Source organism: Cynara cardunculus (genome assembly GCF_001531365.2).
Source record: "Cynara cardunculus var. scolymus isolate 2C chromosome LG 3, CcrdV1, whole genome shotgun sequence".
Taxonomy (NCBI): Eukaryota; Viridiplantae; Streptophyta; class Magnoliopsida; order Asterales; family Asteraceae; genus Cynara; species Cynara cardunculus.
Genome location: NC_037530.1, coordinates 19,007,225 through 19,028,738, shown reverse-complemented (window position 1 = coordinate 19,028,738; position 21,514 = coordinate 19,007,225). Strand labels below are relative to the sequence as shown.

The 21,514-nt window shown below is 35.1% G+C and overlaps 1 protein-coding gene across 1 annotated transcript; it reads right to left on the bottom strand.

Moving 5' to 3' along the window:
* Positions 1-5,962: 5,962 nt before the first annotated feature.
* LOC112509015 (rho GTPase-activating protein REN1-like) lies at positions 5,963-18,449 on the bottom strand. Its single transcript, XM_025113884.1, has 24 exons — positions 18,264-18,449; positions 18,056-18,139; positions 17,125-17,161; positions 16,511-16,587; positions 12,518-12,588; positions 12,332-12,410; positions 11,852-11,996; positions 11,621-11,740; positions 10,770-10,847; positions 10,374-10,429; positions 10,180-10,249; positions 8,304-8,388; positions 7,976-8,219; positions 7,633-7,848; positions 7,524-7,555; positions 7,381-7,411; positions 7,256-7,305; positions 7,120-7,180; positions 6,961-7,044; positions 6,825-6,881; positions 6,638-6,750; positions 6,513-6,555; positions 6,277-6,423; positions 5,963-6,187 (listed from the first exon to the last, which is right to left on the bottom strand). The coding sequence occupies exons 1-24, from the start codon at positions 18,447-18,449 to the stop codon at positions 5,963-5,965; spliced, it is 2,391 nt and encodes a 796-aa protein (XP_024969652.1).
* Positions 18,450-21,514: the final 3,065 nt, after the last annotated feature.

Below are 21,514 nucleotides of genomic sequence, written 5' to 3'. Positions count from 1 at the left end.
AGAAAAAGAAATTACAATACAAATTCTGGAGAGAGAAAAAACGTACATACATGCAGCAGTTATTCGGTAGTTAAACCGAAACCCCAAGGCCCAAGCCCATCTTTTGACATCAAATATATATGCCAAACTTCCCCCACTAACCCAATCCAAGATTCTTAGATGGGCTTGTGTTCTAATTTGATAAGGCCTATGGAGCTAGCCTTATAAGCTTCTCAAATGTTCCCTTCCCTTTCCATGTGGGAACAAATCCCTTAACAATATCCCAACACCTATATGTAGGGGTGAGCATCAAATCCAAGTACCTGCCTTTGGAACCGGAACGCTCTGGAAACGTCAGTTCCGAAACCAAAACCGATGTGTTTGGTTGCAATTCTGATTCATGAAATACAAAATCGACCAGGACTGGTTTTGGTTCTCATTTTTTTTGGAATTGTTAACCGTTAGGTAACCGCCGATAAGTACCCAAAACCGGAACCGACGAGTACACGCTATTTTTTTAATAGATATTATTTTATATGTTTATTACATTTAGTAAACTAAAATTGAAATTATTAGTTTACCTTTTAGATTACACTTACCCTAGTCGCACCTTCCATTCTCGAACAAACGCATTTTTCCTTCTTTATCGAATGAAGTCACAAACATCGATTTCCTACTTTCCTTCATTGATCGAACTATATGTTATGTATCTTTTTCTCCACATCGTACGAACACTATTATGTTTCTTTTTCACCACATGAAACAATGTTATTTCGTATTGTTTCTGTTTTGGTTATTGATCTAGGTTGATTTATGTTTTGCTTACTGATTTGGTACGATTTATGTTTATGTTATGTTACGATTTCTCCATCTCCATGTTTGTTACTATTTGCTTGCAGATTTAGTAGACCTGTTATGTTACTACCTATTTCTGTTTTGCTTACTGATTTGGGTCAATTTCCGTTTTGCTTACAAATTTGGTTATTGTTTTGGTACAATTTATGTTTCTATATGTTATGGTTTCTCCATCATCTCCATTTTTGTTACTGTTTTTTTACTGATTTAGTAGATCTGTTATGTTTGTTGGTATCGTTAAGGTCTATAAGATGTGTATAAATAGTTTGTAGAAGGGGGGATGAATACAAACACAGTAAACTTTTCAAATTTAAAATATATACTGATAAAGAAGGATCAATACAGATTTTACAAGATTGTTTGCGGAAAAGATAAGGTAAAGATAACCTATCTAAACAATCTAAGTTACACACAAGTTCTTAGCAAAGAGAAATGATTTTTTGTTTAAAACTTAGAAGAAAGTAAGTTCTTTCTGGATAATAACTATTCATAATACTTTAAAAGGGATTCTAACTTGCTTTTGAAGATAAGTGTATTGTGTTCTTAGATGTGTGTTCTTTCACGTACGAACGCAAGAGTTAGGGTTCAAGTGTAAGAGTATCTCTGCATGGAGATAGAACACATCTATTAATACCCATTGCACTAAATGCACATTTAATGCAATGCAGTATGGATTGAACACGCGTCAATCCTTTAGAGAAAGACTTGTTCTTTGCTATAGTGAATAGTACAAAAGCCTATTCATGAGCAGACATCCTTTCATGGAGTTGGTGGGTAATAGAGTCAACTAATTGGCTTCGTACCATATTATACTCTAGAAAGGGTATGGGTTTGTCTTTTGTGTGTGGAAGGACAAGACAAAAACAATCTTGCACAACAAGCTTCTTTTGATCGATGAATGCTGGAATAACCCTGAAGGTCTCTTCAGCATTCGCTGAGGCTTGGGCAGTCTTCACGCATATGTAGACCAGGTTGTAATCACTTAATGTCGCTTCAGATCACGAACTCTCCAGTCTCTAATCTTCAGTGTCAGTCTTCGACTTTCGCTGAAGGTTCTTTGGTGTGAGTTTTGTCTTCTTGAAGTATCGCTGTCGCTGATGGATTTACATTACATGTTCTCAGCGATCACTGAACAGACTCAGTGATGATCGCTGGAACTGAAAGACAGAAACAATAATACTTCGTATAAGGTAAAAGGGATTATCATCAAATCACTGAGAGAGAGGATCAACAATGTTACTATCTGGATCTGTATGGTTACTGATTTGGATCGATTTCTGTTTTGCTTATTGATTTGGTACTAATGCAAGCATCTCAATGGTCTTCTCTCCAAGAGAAGCTCTCCAAGGATTTATCAATCTCTTTCCCTAGGTAAAAGTAGATTCAGAAGGGACTATAGATATGTGACTGGTAAAGATGTCACGATCCATACATGCAAGATTTGGATAACGTACCGAACTTATATTATAATACATCATATTTTCCCATAACATCAAAATTCTTCTCCTCTAAGTAGAGCTCCAACTCACTCTTGTCATTTTCCACTTTTCTCTTTTTACTCAAGAGCATATCATATTCTAAAATGTCATCCATTTGATTCTCGTCACTACCAACATCATGAGAAACATTTGTCATCCTGAAACTACTAGCAAAAGTAGAAGAAGTTGCACCACATGCAACCCTCTTATACTCATCAAATAAGTCAAACAAAGTAATCTTAATGCATGAAACCATCTCCTTAGCATAAGTTTCCCCATACAATTTCTCATACAATATTCAACTCCTTCTATTTTAAAACGAGGATTTAAAACAGCAGCACAAGAAAGAAGAATGTTATAATCAGACCAATATTAATCAAACTTTTCTTACATATCTTTGGACATGGATGACAAACTACAAGAAGGACCATTTGTAACTTCTATTAACTTTCCATGAATCCTCCATACACCATCAGAATAAAGATTCGCAGTTGGATTCTTAGAGGCATAAAATGTGTTAGTCACATCCAGTGGCGTATCTAGAAATTTTTGTGATTGGGGGCACATTCAGGGTGTAAAAAAATTCCAAACCGAACAAGGCATCATAACTAAGACGGTTTCAGGTTATTCGTTGTTCGGCTTAAACAATTCGGTTAATCGAATAAAGATAACTTGTTTTAGTTGGTTTCAGTTATACTACTATTTAGTATTTTACTACTTCAGTTAAAGTGAAAGTAAGTAAAGGCAATACACATTAATACAAAATTCGATTGATTCATAAACGGATCGGATAACTAGATGAAGAAACCACTAAACCGATTTGTAAGAAAGCAAATGTTGATATGTAACATTAATCCAAATTGTAAGAAACATAGTAAAAAAGATATGGAAAATTGAGAGAGTGAGTGGAGATTAGTTTTTATTAGTTGGGGGCCTAAATAATAAATATTGAAATATTTCAAGTGGTTTCAAAAAATTTAGCCTGCACAAAGAATTTTTGTTGGGGGCAAGTGCCCCCATCACCAATGCTTTACATCCGCCACTGGTCACATCATAGAAAAGCTTCAAAAACGAATGTAACTCACTAACTCTATTCCAATCATCAATTGAGAGAGCAAACATTTTGATACCTTTATCTCGACTAACCACATAATCAATCACATTTCTAAAATACATAAAGCAATTAAGCATAAAAAAGGTTGAATTCCATCTTATATAATTATCTCCATGCAACTTTTTTTGTCTTAATGCCAAAATTTGTTTCAGCAACAATACAAAACTTTTTTCTTTTTTAGGATCGAGTGTCAAAAATGCTTAATTATGCCTGATAACAACATCATCAATTAGCTTTAATCCCGCTTGTACCACAAGATTAGTGATATGACAAGCATACCGACAATGAAAAAACTCTCCACCAAAAACTAAACAATTCTTTCTTTCGAGATAATTTCTAAGACAACTAATCATAGAGTCACTATACGATGCATTGTCTATAGTGAAACCAAAAACTTTGCAAGCAATTTTCCATTAACCTAACCACGATGCAATCTCATCAGTAAGAGACACTCCATCAAATGGAGGCGTTAAAGCCCCAAGTTTAATTATTCTCTTTTTGCAATTTCCAATTTGCATCAACCCAGTGAGCAGTTATACACATATATTCGTCTTGAGTATGTTCACTTCTCCAATTATCGGTTGTAAAACAAATTCGACCATGAGCCCTTTGTAAATCATCCATAATAATTTGTTAGCAAGTTAGAATCAATTAGGAAAAAAAAAAAGAATCATCAAATGTGTCAGTAAGTAGGGGTGTAAATTATATGAGACAACTCGCGAGCTACTCGAGATCGACTCGATCAAAGCTCGGTCAATACTCGACTCGAATAGGCTCGGCTCAAACTCGAACTCGAGCTTGGCTCGACATATCGACACTCGAGTCAAGATACCCAATACTCGACTCAAAAATCTCGTGAGATACTCGATTATTTTATATATAATTAGTTTTAAAATATAATCAATTTTTATAATAAAATTTGTAAAAATGTAAATAATAAAAATATCTTATTTTTTTAGATATTTGAACAAAATTATGCATTTTTTAATTATAAAAATTAATAAATTATTTTTTATTAAACTCACAATTAAAAAAAGAAAAAAAAACTATAAAAATGTTGGTGAAATTGTCCCTCATTGGAAGAGAGATGGTAAAGGATGTAAGAAAAGATGTTATAAAAAGACAGGGAGGTGAATGAAATTTCTAATTTTATCTTTTTGATGATAAAATTTGAAGTGGATCCCTTTGGTTTTATAAAACTAAGAGAACACCTTTTAGTTTTAAAACTTATAAGAGAAGATCCTAAAATTTCATAAATTTCAATGGGTGAGCTTGGTTCGGGTTCGATTCGAGTTTGAGTTCGAGCTTGATTCGAGTTGCAGTTCGAGCTTGTTTTGAGCTTCAAATTAGTTCGAGTTTAAAAAATTGCAATCGAGTTTGAGTCGAGTTTAGTTTTTAACTACTCGTGAACTTTTGAGTCGAGTTCGAGCTTGAGAAATGGTTATCGAGTTCGAGTCGAGCATATATTGATACTCGAGCTCGACTTGCATCATTTACACCCCTATCAGTAGCTAATGATGAAGCTTACTAGCTTAGCCTTTTGGGTTCTCAAGAAAAACCAAAGAGTCTCATCCTATAATTTTAATAGTTTAATTTTAAAATATACTAGTACAATTTTAATTAATGGTAAAAAATACTAATTATAAAATATAAATGGGTTGGGCGGGCCTTCCATATTTATCTTTACATTGTTCATGTCCGCCAGTTAATTTTAACAAACAAATCCACGCCCGTCCATTTTCTCAATAATGGTTATCCGGCCCGTATTTCTAGAGGACCGGATGGGCGAGTCTAATGGGTCGTCCCGCCCATGAACAACTTTACTTGAAATACTTTGATTCGTGGTTCTCATCTGGGTTTGTGTTATTTTAAGAGAATATTGCCGGAAAAGGTCAAAGTTGATCATATTACTCGCTTGAATTTACAGGCACACAAGTTTGTTGAACTATTATGCTAGTTTAGGGTATCGGGAATTAGGAATGCAAATCCATGGTGTTGTTCTTAGATTCGGGTTCAAGCAAAATATGGTGGTAGCTAGTGCACTTATCAAAAACCGAACCAATTTCAGACTTTGTCAGCTTAAAAAAAAGTCTTATTGATTCAGATTTCAAACTTTAGAGTTTACAAAAACAAAGAGTCTTACCGATTCAGATTTCAAACTTCAGTATCACCTCTTATAAATCAAAAGTGAAATAAGACTTCAAATTTCAAACACCTCTCAAAAAAATAAACATCACCTAAATGGACGATTGTAACTCTTGGTCTTTATCTGGGTTTTCGTGCCCGGTTCATATATTTGAAAGAACACAATTCTTTTTGCAAATATCTCAATTTTATAAATACATAAGATAAAACTATCTTGATTTGGTCATATCAATAATATGCAACCAATTTTAGATTCTAATCCTCACTTAAATCATATTGCTCCCAAATTGTTCAATAAAGATTTGATACAACAAAAATCCCACCATGTTTCCTTTGTCATTCAATTCAAGAAACTTGCTTCTCAAGTTAATCAGAAAAGAACCTGCATGGATCATCTTCCTTGATCTTCTGATCTTCCAGAAGCCAATTCCCTTTGTTGGACACAAGTTTCTTTTCCTTTATCCGATTCATCATCCGACCATTTTCGACTGCCTCTGTGATTATTGTGGGTGGTTTTATCCGCCGACTGCAGTTCATCAGTCATTTGATTGCGTTTTTCTTTCAAGAAGTTGAGCCTGTTTGTAATTTTCGACAGGGCTGAACTTGTATTTGCTGCCTGCCAACCACATGATTTAAACTCAGACATAAAATTTTGGATTTCATTACATCATAATCATAATAATCACATTGTTGTGGTTAATGTACCTCCCCCTTTGAATGAGACTTTCTAGAGCTCGTAGACTTGCTCATACTGCGTTCATTGCGATCTGAATCAGAATGCCAGCTTGGAGTTAACTTGTTAGAAAATGAATGAAAATAATCATGTTTACTATCACCATCTTCCTTTGTGTCCTGTTACAAACCAAACTAAAACCCTTCAGATTTTAACTAGAAAAAAACCAAAATTCTTATCAACTAGTTGTAGGTTATAAAGATGCTACCTTACTTCTAGTTGTAGATTCGCGATCCTTGTCTTTATCTTTTCTGTACCCAAACAGATTTCTTAAAAAATGACTTTTGAAATGTAGAGGAGATGATGATGATGATGATGGATGATGTTGCTTACACTTTTCCATGATCTTGAGTCGTCGTTGGTGGTTGATAATTACAATTTTGCTGTAACCCAGGATCATCAGCCTCTGCCTCGTCAATAATAATATCGTCTGGATCTGCATTTGTCTTTGGAACATCTACAAGTTAATGATTTAACCCATAAACAAAACTCATTTAAGATGATTAGAGAATTATCAGACTTTTTCATCGCTAATGGTTCCTTGCGACTTGTGCAACTCTTCCTCTAGTTTTGACACCTAAAAGACACAATTAGAAATCATGTTAACATAATGACTAGTCATTAGTAATGGGACTAATAGTAATTCGGGTGAATACCTCCTGCAGAAGACCTACACGTCGCGCCTCTAAAGCATTCTTCTTGCTCACTAAGTCCTCTTTCAGAATGTCATTTCGTCTCGCCTGCAAATCCAGTGTGGATATCAAATCAGCTTTCTTTCAAAGTTAACTCTTTGCTCAAGAATCATCAAGAATTACCTCTGCTTCAATTATCTCTTTCAGTTTAATTTTAGTGACCTCAAGCCTCAATATTTCAGCCCTAATAACAGATTGAAAATCAGAATATAATAGCATCAACAAACAACTATCTCAAGTCTTGGACTGTCTCTCTTACTGTTGTTCGGTTACAAATTCAATGTTCGCCAACTCTGATGATTTCTTTGACTGCCCTTTGGAAGAAAAACAAGTATTAAAGATGATCATGATGTCTTATTTTGCTTAAAAGACCTATGTACTTACACTAGATCGTCGACGAATAGCATGTCTTCTAGTAATGAACTCTTCATCCTGTGAACGCCCAACAGACTCATTCGTTTGCTTTTCCAAATGGGTATTAAGCTGTTCTGAAAATGTCATTACTAACCTCTAAATTATCATTAAATTCGTCATCAAATGGATTTGTGCTAACAAAACCCTGCAATTACAAAACATTAAGAAAAGAGATGATAATGATAACAATAATATATCTAAAGTTGTTTGCACAATTCCAACCTTGGTGTGATCTCGAGAACTGTCTCCACTCTCACTACAGCCAGTACTTGATCTATGTTCTGAATCTTCATATGAGCAAGAACCATTGTCAGCATCATCATCATCATCGTCTTCTTCATAGTAGTCATCATCTTCATAGTACTCAGCACTAAGATCTTCACTCTCACTTCCATAATCATCTGAGTCGGAGTATAGATCACTTAACATGTCTTCTTCCTGCAAATACCTTATTCTTAGTTTCATCTCAAAACCATGTAAGACCAAATGTTCTTTCCGAACTTTAATTTGTGGTAAGCTTCCTAATACTAGATTGTGAAGAAAAGAAACTTGTAGAGCAGCCTACCCCGAATATTTTATCATATTCTTCTATCAAGATGATAACAATTGCTTGAGCATGATTAGCTGCTGCAGCTGCTTGTAAAAGTTGACCAGACCCATCACTACCCATATCGGATCCCTTTCCGAGATCAACTTCACCAGCCAAAAGGGGTCGAAGAAGTAGTGGTGACATGCAAGCCGCAACGGCTGAAACACTCATTCGGTTCACAGCCTTGTTCTCAGCAACAGCTTCCATCATTATCAATATCCTGCAAACATTTGAACCAAATGCATCTTGAATGGAGTATTTCTCAGTTGTTTCTTGCTTAGAAAGAAAAACACTAAAAAATTACCTCTGTAATAAACGGCGATTAGGTTCTGGGAATGTGTCGCAAATAGCTGCACGTATGGCACTGACTCTTGTGGCCCGATCAGATCCTAACCATAACCACAGAGTTGCTCATTACTATCAAAGCACAAGAATAACTATCAAACAAGCATAAGCACATGTAAAATATCATTTTCCATCTTCTCAAGTGTAAATGGTTATCTTTCATCTCTTAAGTTAAGCATGAGAAACTAATGCATACACCACAAATGGATAAGTATTATGGCTTAACAATCTATTTTAAGAACCATTCAACATTAAATTTATATTTCATCATAGAGTAAAATGTTGCTTGAGATGGCGTTGAGTACATGAACATGTATCTGTGAGCCCCTACTGATGGAGGAAACTGGTAAAAATCTGAGAGAAAAGAAAAAACAAGACAAAGACTAAAGCAACTACAAACATGTCAGCAACTGCTACAAATATCTACTTCCTTGTTATAAATAAACTACAGGAAAAACCATTTGAAACCCAAGAGAAGCTATGCCTATATGGATCATAATAAAAGAATCCTATTCTAAATGCAAGACAGATGAAAATGGAAAAGTGAATAACCAAAAATTATAGTTGAGCAAGAGAATATATGGAAGACGATTAAATCATTTCAATAACCAGCTTTTAGAAGTTAACTTATTTGTTTGGTTGAGAGAGAAAAAGAGAGAGAGAGAGAGAGAGTATTAGCAGAAGCATAGCTTGGACACAAGAGAATATTAGATTGATCTTGATGTTGCTTTTGCAGAAGATACATGTAAAGTTAGAAACAGTTTAAGTCGCCAGGGTACCAGAAGAGTTAAGTGATTGGAATCTAGACCAAAAAGAACAAGATTGTGGTTAGAAGAGATTTAATCCCAATTCTAGTTCAAGGATGTTGTGATCTACAAGTGAACACAGTCAACTGGGATAATCAAAGTGCAATACTCGTGATGAAAGATCAGATGATAATTGATGTTTGTTATCCATTTTGTATGTGGGAACATTGCTTCCGGTAATTTGGTCTTGAGCACAAAGACACTACCGGTGACCAAGTTTCGGCTTTGCTTGAATTTGGTCGGAGCTACACGATGTGACTACGCCCTTTGGGCTTTCAGCAGAACAGGTGAAATATGCTGTTTTACATTTGATAGAAAACCATTTATTATGATTATTCTTTGTTTTGATGTTTATGGTTTGGTTACGTGTTCGTTTGGATGAGTTTGAGTTAAGGACTTAAGGTGGTAGAAAATGCCTCCCAAATCACCCACCAGACTAAACGCTCAACAACTTCCTCCCCCATGGGTTTTTCCCATTTTCGGTTTTCCATGCAAATCTCAGTCTACATTTATCTCCTTACTTCATGCTTAGTTGCATTTGAAGCACTGTTGTGACTCCAGTGCAGTCACTGATGTAACCGTATTAATAACGATAAATGAAGCAAATGAGCTCATTAGCAAAGAAAAAATGTGTTGGAGTAGGTGATGGGGTCACATATAGAATAGTATAGAAAAAGAGGATGGTTCAAATCATAATAGATATGATAGTCATTTGAGAGTCGTAGAAAAAAGTAGAAAAGGAGAAAAGCAAATTAGTTGCACAATGAGTCACCATCAAAAAACAAAGAAGAACCATAAATAATGGAGGGAAGAAAGAGCATCTATTATTAATTTGAACCTCGAACAAGATTGGTTGAAGAATCTTGAGGATGCATTAGAGTTTAGACATAAAGCATACTCACAATTCGGACATATGCTTATGTATGTGTGTATGTGATGTGGCTTAGGTAACTCAAATGATTGTTTAAGTGCACAGAATAATCCAATAGATGGTATTGTAGGTAAGTTTATAATGTATGAAAAACTTACGATATGCTTCTAGCAATGCAGCACAGCAGGATGCTGGGACTGGGGGTGATGGTAACTCACGAAGAACATACTGAAACAGTATCGTAAAAAAAAAAAAGTCAGATCTCAAAAACAACAACAAAAAAGCAAGGAAAATTAAATAAACAGCACTAGAATAATGTGCCAAACATGCATAATGTACTTATATAACATACCTTGATACAGTCTCCTATAACATGCCCATCTTCATCTGCAGTAAACTCCGTTTTTCCTGTAACAAATCATACTTGAGTTCTCCCTTACGTGAAACTTTCTAAGAGAAAAGGCTTCATAAATTATATAGCCACTGTGGTAAAATATTATAATTAACATCATCAACAGTTGAAAACCGATGAATATGATACCAATCTTCCGTTCGCATCCACCTCCGTATATGCTTGTCACATGTATACTTTCACATTTTAAGTAAGATAAAAACCCTCTCCATCAAGGCCCTTAGTTAGTCTCCACTAATAAATTTATTATCTTAGACTGTTCAATGGACACTAGGTTCAACTAAATTGTGAAAAGATAACGACTGTTTGCATTGCAGTTGATTCCAGATTATCCACCTTGTTCATATTCTCGAATTCGACGCTCAACATCATCTACATCTGCAGCCTGCCGCAAGATTCCTTCTACTCTGACTCCTGAAACATGCCCCTCCTTCGATCAGAAAGACAAAATAATTCAACTTAAGAGAAACGAAATCAACACAAGGACATATGATTGTTGACATATCATAAATTCCCACAAGTGAACCTTATAATACTTCAATAGGATATTGCCTCAATTACAAAAAGATAAAAACCGGACAGATGCTAGAGTTAAACTCAAATTCCACACGATATATGATAATTTATACATATGTCAGCAGCAAAAAATGGTAAATATTCAACATATCTAACAGCCACAAGAACAGGTTCATGGGATAAACTAATGCACACCCATTACCATTGAGATGCTTGAGGGATCTTCATGTTAAATCAAGGTGCATCCATATACACAAAACAACATTGCAACTTATTATCAAACGATTATGATTAGAGTATAGGTTGTATGGTTGATTGCAATATCCTAAACCTTATTGCTCTTTAGATCATATGTACACCAAGAGAAAATTTAAAATGAGCTACAGTCTGATCAACAAATCATAATAACACTGAAAGCGAAACCAAACTTGTCAAGAATAGCGGCCAAATTTCACCAACTCCCATGCATCTTGGAGCTGTGGAAAGCATATGATGTGTGTGAATGTTGAAAATGTTTTGCGGCCCATTTGACGAAAATGTTCAAGATAGATAAACTGATGGTGTATAGCTTCAAGTTTTTTCTGAGGTGAAAGATATGGGTGGTACAAGTAACTTTCTTTTATATATATCGGTAACGAGCTTGTAAAAATTAAGTAAAGCCAGAATCAGACCATAGTCTTCCACGTAACAAAGGGCTTTCTCTAAGAAAGACGGAGTTCCATCTATATCTTCCAATGCAAGTAAGATCGGTCGACCAAGTACAACTGATTTTGCTGGTGGTTGGTCTTTTGCTGTCGGATAAAAACAAAAAAGCAGAAAAAGTCATTTACATGTGTGCAAAAGAAAACCATCAGCAATATCATGTTAACTTTGACAAATAATCATTCTAAGAAGAAGCTTACACTGTTCCTGAGAACCATCAGCAGCATCACCTTTTTCATTTTTTAATAACCCGTTTTGCCCTGGTCCTGTACCTGCATTTGGAGCATTTGCCAAAGCTGCCTCCAATGCATCCTTCCACTCGAATAAGTCTTCCGTAGTTTCAGCCTAAATAATTAGAGCCAATTAGCAGCAGAATGTAGAAGCTGTCCAGTTCCTCCAAAGCAAATAAAGGGTTACAGTCGGTAATGCAATCATTTATAGCTAAAATGAGACACTAAAAATATCAAACTGGACTCTCCTCACCCCCAGATATGAAAAGAGAACAAACATAAAAAGAAATATATTACCATAAATAATAAAACACTCAGAAGTCCCATAGCTTATAATTGTTTTTGAAATATAAAATGTCATTCGCTTTTTGATCTAAGAGATTAAATTCTGGTAGGAAGTTGATGTGAAAAGAGGGAGGATCAATGTTACAACTTCAATGAAAAGATCACCTTAAGAGTAAACGCTCTCCCATCACGACCAACAGGGAATAGCACCGTCAAGAGCTTCTTGTCTGCTTTCACTACGACACTAAAACATACAGAAAGAGATCATTACTAACAGATATCCCAAATATCATGTAAGTATCTGTTCAAAGAAGGATAATGTGAGCCATGGAGACGAATAAGCAAGCCAACCTGGCTGAACTGTTGAGGTCTATGCCACCAAGGGTCAGATTCGACTCACCCCCCTTTTGAGGTGCTGCATTCTGAATATTGACATACCAGAGGATGTAAAGAATCTTCGGTATTACATTAAAAAACTAGCAAATACATGAAAATAGCCAAAATTTTGAAGACATCTGCTTATTTCTTTTTGTGCATTTTGCTTCTTCTGGAACAGCAAAAGCCGACATAAAAAATAAAACAAAGATCGGCCAAAATCAATACAGCTTTGCAAAACTTTAGCTAGTATTTACAGCATATTAATAAAAGCTACATCTTTAATCATCAAATAACCCCCACGAGCCAACTAGTGGAAAAGTATCCACCGTTTTCTAACACAGACAAAGAACATGAGCCTTTAATGAAAGAACTTGAAATAATCCTACTAATGCGATGCACAAGTGTCAGGTAGAGAAACATTTTAGGAAAAATCATTACTTTCAAAAGACAAATTCACACAAGTCTTGCATTAGATCACTTTTATCATCCTCCAATGCATCCTTCCACTCGAATAAGTCTTCAAGGGTATGCAGATACAGATACCAAAAAGTGACACTTTTAAGAAGCATTAAAATTTGAAAATGGAAGCTACAAAAGATTAAAGGATGATAAAAGTGGCATTAAACAACATGGTATTGTAAAAGAAAGTCCTTTTACAACACCACCAACATCAACAACCACGGACTTCCATCCCCACAACACATACACCTATCCATCATATACATCAAATCCAACACCATCTATGTCACTAATAGTTTCTCATCCCTTTGCCAACCCCCTCCAACAGCACCACACTCCCATCTCCCCTCACATGACCACTTGATAGAATATAAATATGGGATTTATTCCCCCATATATTATTGATTTATGATGTTAATCTTTAGGGATTATGCAGATTTTTCCTATTTATATTTGGATTCAATAGATCTTTCCTAATTGCATTTGTAACTTGTATAAATAGATGGCAATGTAGAAGCCCTAGTCTAGGGACTCAATTACTCTTTGTTATCACTATCCATAGCATGTCTCCTCCACACCCACTAGTCCACTCTTTCAGTTGACTCTAACTTCTCCACCACTACCTCCCTGCCCAAATTTATTCTCCTAATCCCATCTTCATCCCATCCCCACAAGCACCCCCTAGCTAACCCATCTCTCAGACACTCTATCAGAGATAGAAGACCACCTGTTCAGCTGCAAGATTATTGTTGTAACATTCCTCAACTCAAGTCAATTCTATTCACCACAATCATCATACTCATTTCATCAATTATTATCTTCTCTCACCGCACACTGAACATTTTGTTCCTTTGATAGTGGTCAGTAAACACTAAACATACAAGCATTAAAACCAACAAAATTTATGGTAGCTATGGACAATGAAATCAAAGCCTTGAAGGCAGACAATACATGGGAACTAACTTATCCTCCTACAAAACCTCTACCGGCCATAAGGATCTAACACGATGCAATCAATTACAAGATTCAAAGACTCGTTGCTAAAGGTTTTTGAAAGATCCAAGTCAGAATTGGTTCAGAGAAAGAACTCAAAGATTTGTCTTAAGTGATGAAAGTCTGGTAAGAAGGTTGAGAGTTAAGGCTGCAAAGATTTTCTAAGTGTTATCTCTGAACCAAGAGCTTCAGAGTTCGGGTAAGATCAGAGTTCGGATTATCTGCTAAGTGTTGAAGACTTCAGATGTCTGATTCTTTGGAGTCGGACTTCAGCTGGGAAAGTCTGATATGCCTCATCAGACTGAGGCTTAAAGAAATCAACTCTGTACTTATCTATGAAAGGAGATCAAGTTCAGAAGACCTGTACATATAAGAATGCATGTCATATTCTCATAGGTCATTCATTTATTGTCATGTATCTTTAATACGTCTTCTGAACTTGTATATAAACAGTCTGTTTTCTCTAGAGAATTAGTTAACTTTTGAACAGATTTGTCATAATTCAATATTGTAATTTTCTCTCTAGAGATTCTCCCTCAGAGCTTTTGTAATCCTTTGACTATCAATGACATATGAATTATTGCCCTAAACTGTGTTTTTTTATCTTGATTTCTATCTTTCTGCATTGATTTATTGTTCTTTGGATCACCAGGACTCACAGTTATGAAGAAAGAAAGGTCAATGTTGCAATAATGGTCAATGTTCAGGGCATTCGGGCATTACTTGCTTTTTCATCACACTTTTAGTGCATATTCAACAACTTGACAATAACAATGCGTTCCTACATCTCCGTAAAGAAGTTTACATGACTTTTCAGCAAAGCCATCAAGCTACGGTCTCTACTAACAACGTTTGCAAACTCAAGAAGTCTCTATATGGCCTTAAACTAGCAATTAGACAATGGTTTGCCTTGCATCCTTTCTCAAGAATCATGGCTTCTCACATAGCTATGCTGATCAAGTCCCTATGCACAAGCATAAGAGCCCTGATTTTTTCCATTACTAATATGTGGATGATGGTCTTCTTGCAGGGTCTAACATCTCAATGATCATTCAGAATAAAGACCTTCTCCATCATCAATTTAGCATCAGAGATTTTGGTACTCTCGACTATTATCTTGAACTAGAAATCATAAATCCGTTTTGGAATCACTGAGTTAATAAAATTATAAAAATATGCTCTAGAATTGTTGAATAAAATGGGTATCCTAAATTTCAAACGTGCGACTACTCCCCTAGACCCTAACATCAAATTAACATTAAAAGATGGTCAGCCCTTGGAAGATCCACATCTCTACAGAAAGATGGTTGATAAACTTTTATATCTCAAAATTAGCAACCTGATCCATTGTACTCTGCTCAAACTCTCTGTCAGTTTGTACTTGCTCCAACATGAAATCTCTCACATGCACAATGCACTAAGAAAATGATGGAAATCACAATTTGATTATCAAATTAAGAAGGATAATGGAGGAAAGTGGATATCTATGATTGAAATTGAAATTGGAAAGAAATACAATAACGGAAATGAACCAGGGAATCCTCCCTTTCTCTGCGCATTAAAGCGAGAGCTAATAATAAAACTTGGAAAACATTCTCTAATCCAAAATAGGCTTTACCTCCTTCCTATTTAGAGGCAGACACTCTTTCCTCTAACCAACTATTAGCCACTTTCTTTTTCTGCCTTTTTGGGCCTTCTAGAATATACTTTAAGAATACTTGGTTTATTCTTATTATGGTCCAGTCCAACCAAATTCGTAACAGAAAAGGTGTCTCTTGTTCAAGGTCTCTTCTTTCCCTCTCCCAGTGACATGCAGCTTACTGCCTTTTGTGACCAAGTATGGGGTGGCTGCAGAAACATCCCATAGATCTGTTTCAAGCTACTGCATGTTCGTAGGTCCCTCTTGTGGTTTCATGGCAAGCAAAGAAACAATTTGTGGGGTCAAAGATCCTCCACTGAAGCTGAATATAGAGCCTTGCTAATGGTACCTGTGAAGTCACTTGGCTCAAATGTCCCTACATGATCTCATAATCTCTTTTCCCCACAAATTATGCTCTCAAGGTACTATTACATCAATGAGTGTGTTCTTTTGTGAGTATTGGATATACGTTAATTGAGAAGGGAGTTTCTACACAAAGACTTTCAGTACTTTTGAAGTGGTAGGAAGAAAAAAAAACCATTTCAAAAATGAACCAAATTGATAGGTAATAAAACTCTACATGAAAAAGTAAAGAACATATAACCTTTAAAATATTCCTAGTATATCTACATATGCTAGAGAATGGAAGGTATAAATTTTCAAAAGGAGAAGCGATACAATTCTACAAACATCAGAAAGAATTAATGATACTTCTGGTCATTGAATACATCTCAAAGAGCAAAATCAATCTCTTCTAAACTTTTACGTGAGAAATGTAAAATACCAGGATACGTAAAGACAAAACTAGGGTGGTTCAATAAATAGCAAAAAAGATTTTAAATTTCAATGAGACCAATTAGATAAATGCAACTTACTGGATCACTTCGAAAGAAGACCAATGAGGTTTCTGTTAGAATAAACCATCTTTTCTTCCAAGAAGTCCAGCCAATCCCTGTATAAGATGTGTATAATAGAGACTTACGAGAAGCAAACCATGCATGTAGGTTGCAGAATGCCAAGTAATATGAAACCGTAGGGACCAGAATGATAGAAAGTCCCTTCTAAACAATATAGATGCTAAATGGTTTACAGTTGCAAAAAAGACATTGTAATAAAGAGTGAACATCAGATAAGTACAAGGGATTCAGCACAATTATGAAATGTATGAATAGGAGAATTCATTTACTGAGATTTATATCTTTTTTACTGAGTTTCTTGTCGAAGCAGAATATGCACCAGACTGGTCAATCAAGAAAGCCAATGAAGATAAATCAATAGCTTTAGGCAAACAAAGAAAAGAAGAATCTCAATTTTTCAAGGCTCAAAGAAAGACAATGTAGCAGCAAGTTCTACCAAAGACATGGGCACAAGAGCACTTTGATTATTCATAATAACATCACGAAAATAACACACGCATGAGAAAGAAAAACAACGTAACACTTGCTTTACTTCCCAAGCGTATAAGCAACGAACAATGAAGATAACACACCTTTTGATGACAAAAATAGTGGGCCGCTCTTGTACACCTGCAAACCATCAATTACAGATAACTGAGATTTGAATACTTTTACATCTTACAAATTAATAATTAAAAATGCCATACAGGTTGAGGAATCCATACACCCATAAGAGAAGAAGGTGAATGGATTACTTTAACATGATACAGAATAAATTTGATTATGCACTCTGCTCAGTTAATTTCAAACAGATTGCATAAGCCGCATCAGTTAAATGTTTTTCTCTGATCATACAATACATGAGCATCATATATGTGATAATCGGTTTTCCTTTACGGGAAACCAGAAACCTAAAAACATTTGGAATTCGAAGTAAAGTTTTGTGAATTATAAATTCTTCTACACATTTGAAGTAGAAAAAATAGACAAATCATAGACTTGCATGGTGATATAATATATATATATATATATATATATATATATATCCTACTTGGAGCAAAATTTATGCAGATAATTAAGGAAAAATAAAACAAAGTATAATAACAGACCACATATCCTACTTTTATAACTGAGGAGTCAAGCAAACACCTACTTTTCTTTGTTCTCTGTGGATTAATCAACCAAGTCATTTTTGACAAATCACAGTAAAACTCAAGCATCATGTGCGATCTTCAAACGAAAGGAGAAAGAAAGCCAAAAAGGATAAAGTGAACCATGATCAACAAAATAGGTAGCAGACAATTGATGAATTCACAACACCATTCCCAAAAAAGAAACTCTTCATTCGTTAATGCCAAACAGCTTAATTCCAATTTCGAAACTATAGAGAATTGCAAACAACAAATATTTTAAATGGAAAAACTGTCGATGATACATTTTATTACAAAATTCTAATTCGTAAAGAATGCAATAACGGTCACTATGCAAGTAGTTAGAAGAAAAGGAAAAAAAAGAAAGGCATACCTTGCTGCCATTATGAGAACGTTGTCTCTCCAACGGTTGAGCTGCTGCAGAAGAAGGTGGCATATTATCACCACCACCATCTCCCTAAAACAAGATAAACAGTGAAAACAACTTATTGTTAAACTATCTTGAGTCATGCTTATGTACTCCAAACGAAGTTTTTGATAAAAATATGCAGATATCTGCTAATTATGAAGACAATTCATACATGAGAAGGAACATCAGCATTGGTTTTGGAATCAGGGTTATTTTTCAAATCAGCATGGTTGTTTCTCGAATCAGCTATGTTCATTTTTGAATCAGCATTATTGTGTTTCGAATCAGCATGGTTGTTTCTCGTATCACCCGTGTTGTTTTTTGAATCAGCGTTGTGGGTTTTGGTATTAAGCATCATGGGATTCAAAAGTATACGTTTTCAATCAAAGTAACCTGCATTTCAAGCACAACAAAATCTTAATAAACACGTTTACAATAATGATACAATCAAGAATGTATTCAAAGTTCATCCGGGCTATCAAAATCGATCGTGCAACTCAACATTGTAGAAAACCAAGGCGAAACTAATGCAAACAAGATCAAAAACAGAAGAAAATTATACCTTTGTTGAAGAAATTGAATAATTTTACAAGAAAAATGGGAAATGATGGAAGGAAAAGTGAGAAATTGGGAATGAGGGCGAAATTTTCCAACGGAAACCGGATGGTCAAGCAGAAATTGGGACCTCCTAATCAGCAATCAGTACTCCCAATTTTCAGGATTCAATGACGTTGATTTTACACATTACATGCACCCCGTATAACTCTCTTTTGACTCTCCAATTTATTTTACGTATGGTTTCCTCCAAAACAGACACAATTTGTAATAATATCTAGACTAAACTACAAATTTGGTCCCTGTTGTTTGCTATTTGTAACACTTTTGGTCTCTATAGTTTTGAAATTACAAGATGGTCATTGTGGTATGCAAAAACGACCGGATTTGGTCATTACCTCTAACGGATGTTAAAATAACCCGTTAAGTCGGGGTTATTTTAGTTTTTCTACACTTTTATCTCATTTTTTAATAAATAAATATGTACAATTACAAGGACCAAAATGTAACTTTACTCTAATATAAAACACTAAGACATTCAATCCCTCCTGCACTCCGATGCTTACATCTCTCATCCCGACACCTCCATCTCTAACGAGCAACCTCTCCCTCTTAGTCCTCTTCTTCGACAAGCACCCTAACCCTCTATACCCATGTTTTACTTCTACATCTACCACACACATTGAAAAGCTAGAAATCTTAATTGAACCAAAAGTGGGTGTTTCAGTCCAAATATGACCTGGAAAGATTTTTGTTTGTTGAAGATGAATTTTATTGACTCATGGAGAATTTTTGGGATCCACTATATGTTCATGTCGATAAAAAAATATGGTTTAAAGAAATTTGAGTAAATGTAATGGGCGACGGATCGAGAATGGTGTTGACGGGAGGGAAGGGTGGGGTAAGATTGTGTTAGCCATCGAGGTCCACATGGGTGTGGCCGACGAAGTTGTTCCAAGGGGATGTGCGTTCACTGGTGAGGGAAAGAGTCGTCAAAGTGACAGGGGGAGGCGGTGGATTGTATGGGGGAGGCGGTTACTGGAGGGTTCACTAGAGTGTTGGTTGGATGATTTAGCGGAAACATTGGCTGGAGGGTTCACCGGGGTGTTGGTTGGATAGTTCATCGAAGGTGTCAAAGGCATTCGGAGGCCTCGTGTATTTTGGTTTGCAATTTTTATTTACACATATAAAATTATATATTAGAGTAAATTATATTTTTGGTCCATGTAATTTACATTATTTTATTTTTAATAAAAAAGTGAGAATAAAATGCAAAAAAAAAAAAACTAAAGTACCCAGCATCTAACGGGATTTTTTAACGATCGTTAAAAGGAGGGATCAAATCTGAACATTTTTACAAACCACAATGATCATATTGTAATTTCAAAATTGTAAGAATCAAAACTGTTACAAACAACAAACCACAAGGACCAAATTTGATGTTTGCTTTAATATTTATTTTGTATTACCTTTCCGGAAATAAATATATAATATGAATCATATCATATAATGACTTAAAAAAAGGTTGAAGACTTTGAAAACTAATCTAATAAATGGATTAATTTAAATCAAGGGTATTTTTATCGAGTAGTAATGAGATTGAAAGGGTATTCTAGAATTTATTTCATTAAACACATATTAAAGGTGTATGGTTTCAAAATAATTTTGTAACCTTTTAAAAATGCAGCTAACAAATATTTTAGGTTACTTATTTATAGAACTTTTCTAAAAAGAAACCGTAGCCGAATCCAATAACATTTAAAAAGAATCTTAAACAAACCGTAGGATGTTTTAGGAAGGTTACCTTTAAGATCTAGGCATGGGAATCGGGTGGGGACCTTAATCACCGTCCCCAATCACTTATTCATGTTCATGTTCCCATCTCCACCGAAGAATATGATCATATCCCCATCTCCAACGGGGAAACGGGGACTTTTTCCTGTTTCTGTAAGATATTCTAAATTAAATATGTGAGACACCATACATGTTTAAATTTCACAAATTTCCAATAAACCTACAATCAAAAGGAATTTAATTTAATACAAAACAATCCACAACATCATATGATAATTAATAAGCTAAAACCAAATGAAATTTGATTCAATCGAAGAAAAAACTTAACGTCACACGTACTAAAATATATCAAGTAATATCCAAAACCATATCGAGTAGTATCTAAAACATATCGAGATTGTATTTTGACTTGACATCCAAAATATTACATATTAACATCCAAAAAATAACAATTATAGATTCTAAAGCTAGTTAGGAAATAAGAAATATGAATTACTAATTTAGTTGAAATAAATAATATATATTTAAGTTATTAATTTATATATATATATATAACGGGTACGAGACGGGGTGGGGAGTGCGATACTTGTCCCCATCTCCATCCCGGTTTGAGAAAAAAGGGGATCCCCATCCCTATCCTCGATTTAGCAGGGAATCCCCGTCGTCGACTGGGCTAGTGGACTAGTTCCTCGACAGGTCGAGGGCCATTCCCCATGCCTATTTAGACTTGAAGTTGGTTTTGACAGAGTACTTAAAAATCAAAATAGATTTACTCTGTTGTAGATCCACATCTGAACAGATTTTCGCCCCTACCAGATGCTAGCCCAAAACCTTAATCTAGTATGTGTTTTTTATAGGAAAGAAAGAAAATGTTTCTTTTCTATTTTCTAGTAATTTCTAAATCTAAAAGATCATTTGATTAACCTTGTAGGTTTAGGCTTATCCTTTTATTTATACTTATAGTTAGTTTATCTAAGGGGCTGTTTACCTAAATGCTTACCCGATAAGTGCTTATCGATATGAGTTAATACTATAATGTATTTTGATGTGTAAAATTTTAGTACATCAAAACGT